Source organism: Olea europaea, unplaced genomic scaffold, assembly GCF_002742605.1.
Source record: "Olea europaea var. sylvestris unplaced genomic scaffold, O_europaea_v1 scaffold2889, whole genome shotgun sequence".
Taxonomy (NCBI): Eukaryota; Viridiplantae; Streptophyta; class Magnoliopsida; order Lamiales; family Oleaceae; genus Olea; species Olea europaea.
Genome location: NW_019247440.1, coordinates 56,850 through 58,812, shown reverse-complemented (window position 1 = coordinate 58,812; position 1,963 = coordinate 56,850). Strand labels below are relative to the sequence as shown.

General features: G+C 35.9%; 1 protein-coding gene across 1 annotated transcript; it reads right to left on the bottom strand.

Moving 5' to 3' along the window:
• Nucleotides 1-242: 242 nt before the first annotated feature.
• On the bottom strand, nt 243-983 carry LOC111384289 (basic form of pathogenesis-related protein 1-like). The gene has a single exon (XM_023008554.1). It carries the CDS (start codon nt 957-959, stop codon nt 483-485), a length of 477 nt encoding a protein of 158 aa, XP_022864322.1. The 5' UTR covers nt 960-983; the 3' UTR covers nt 243-482.
• Between the last annotated feature and the right edge of the window lie 980 nt (nt 984-1,963).

Genomic DNA, 1,963 nt, shown 5'->3' with positions numbered 1-1,963 from the left:
TATGTAAGAACCACTTTTGTCAATTATATTGATTATTAAATTGTTGGAAGATTTACTACCATCAATAATTAACAACTATAACACATCATGTTAGACTTAATTTTAGTTTATCCATTCATGTTTTCACTTATTCTTCCAAGATTAAATCACTCCTGAAGGACTCATGCATATATGTTAAAAATGAGATACTAAGATCAGTAAGTATAAAATAAGGATTTTACCTAAAAGGACAAAATAAAACATAGAAGAAATCAATTAAATTCGTATATGAATATTCAAACCTCAAACTATGCAACAAGCAAACAGATTGTGCTTGCATGCATGAAAGATTGAAGATTTTCTTTTCATCTTCTACTACAAAATTAACCTCGGCAAGAAAATAAGAAGCCCATAACATAACGTCAATAAACATAACATCATATATGTTATTGAATAATGACTAAAAAGTCATTTTTAAGCTCGAACATACATATTGCATCAGCCTAATAAGGACGTTCGCCAATATAATTGCCTGGAGGATCATAATTGCATGAAACAAATGTCCATCCATTTTGGCATTTAGCCTTGGCGCAGCCAACCCGCTTTGTGTCAGCCCAAACAACCTGTGTGTAATGCAAGCATTCCCCTCCATCACAAGTGTTTGACTTCGCATTATAAAACTCCTTCTCCCCAATCCACATATCCACAGCTTCCTTTGCACTCAGATCCCATGAGCCCGCTGCAATGTTTTCGCCATAGGGTCCCTCGGAATGCTCCATTGCACAATCTACAGACCGTTTGGTGACATATTTCTGCGCGTAGGCAGCAAGGGTGTTGTTCCACACAAGGGGGGCCACACTGACTTCTTTGCGGGCTACATTATGGGCATTGGCGAAATCCTCAGGGCTGTTAAGGGCGAAGGATAGCGTGGTTAACGCCATTAAACACACCGAGACAATGCAAACCTTGGAGGAATCCATTCTCTCTTGTTGCAAATGGCATTTAGATATGAAAATGAAATATGGATATGGATTTTCTTCCTTTAATATTTATAGATGAAAATGGTTCGGGGAGATTGCTAAAAATAAAATGAATTTAAGAATGGTAGGTTCAAATTGCACTAAGCAAGGACTGGTTAAGGATAGAGACATCGGATTAATTATAGGGGAATTCGCTTAACTTCAGGCACCGAAAGAATTCAACAGAAATATCCCTGAAAGTTTTTTTTTTTTTTTTTAACCAAACGTTGCATTTATTTAAGAACAATTTGGTCCTTTCAGTCTAAGAACACCACAATTGAACACACCACCTGGCAAAGGTACTCTTCAGTAAAACATCAAAAAGATGTATTAAGATAATAAATGAAAAACTAAAAGCCCTCAGCAATTGGGAATTGAATTGCAATACATACAAACTTCTTATTTATTGCAAGACACAAGCAAAATATAATTACTATTGCAAGAGCACGTACAATCATTCAATCTTATTAGCATCTAGAGTGGAACTTGAGAAGCAAACCCACCTACAAATTAACCAAAACAATTGATTAGTGTAAGAATTTGCAAAGTAAATTGAAGAAAATCAAGACCAAAATCTGAAAATAAAAGGAACGGTTTTCCCTTTTATAATTCGGCTCAGAAACTTGATCCACACCACAAAGGTATCTCCAATTTGAAGGCCATTATCAGTCACACAGACAGATTTACAAAGAAAAGGCAAGAGAAGTTTGATTTGCACTAAGCAGGGAAGTTTTTATTCCTCTTGTTTTTGGCTCTTGTTTTTTGGTGTGTCTAATGGAAGGGAAGAGACTCCAATTTGAAGGCCATTATCAGTCACACAGACAGATTTACAAAGAAAAGGCAAGAGAAGTTTGATTTGCACTAAGCAGGGAAGTTTTTATTCCTCTTGTTTTTGGCTCTTGTTTTTTGGTGTGTCTAATGGAAGGGAAGAGACTCCTATTTATAGGCTTATAGGAGTGAATGAA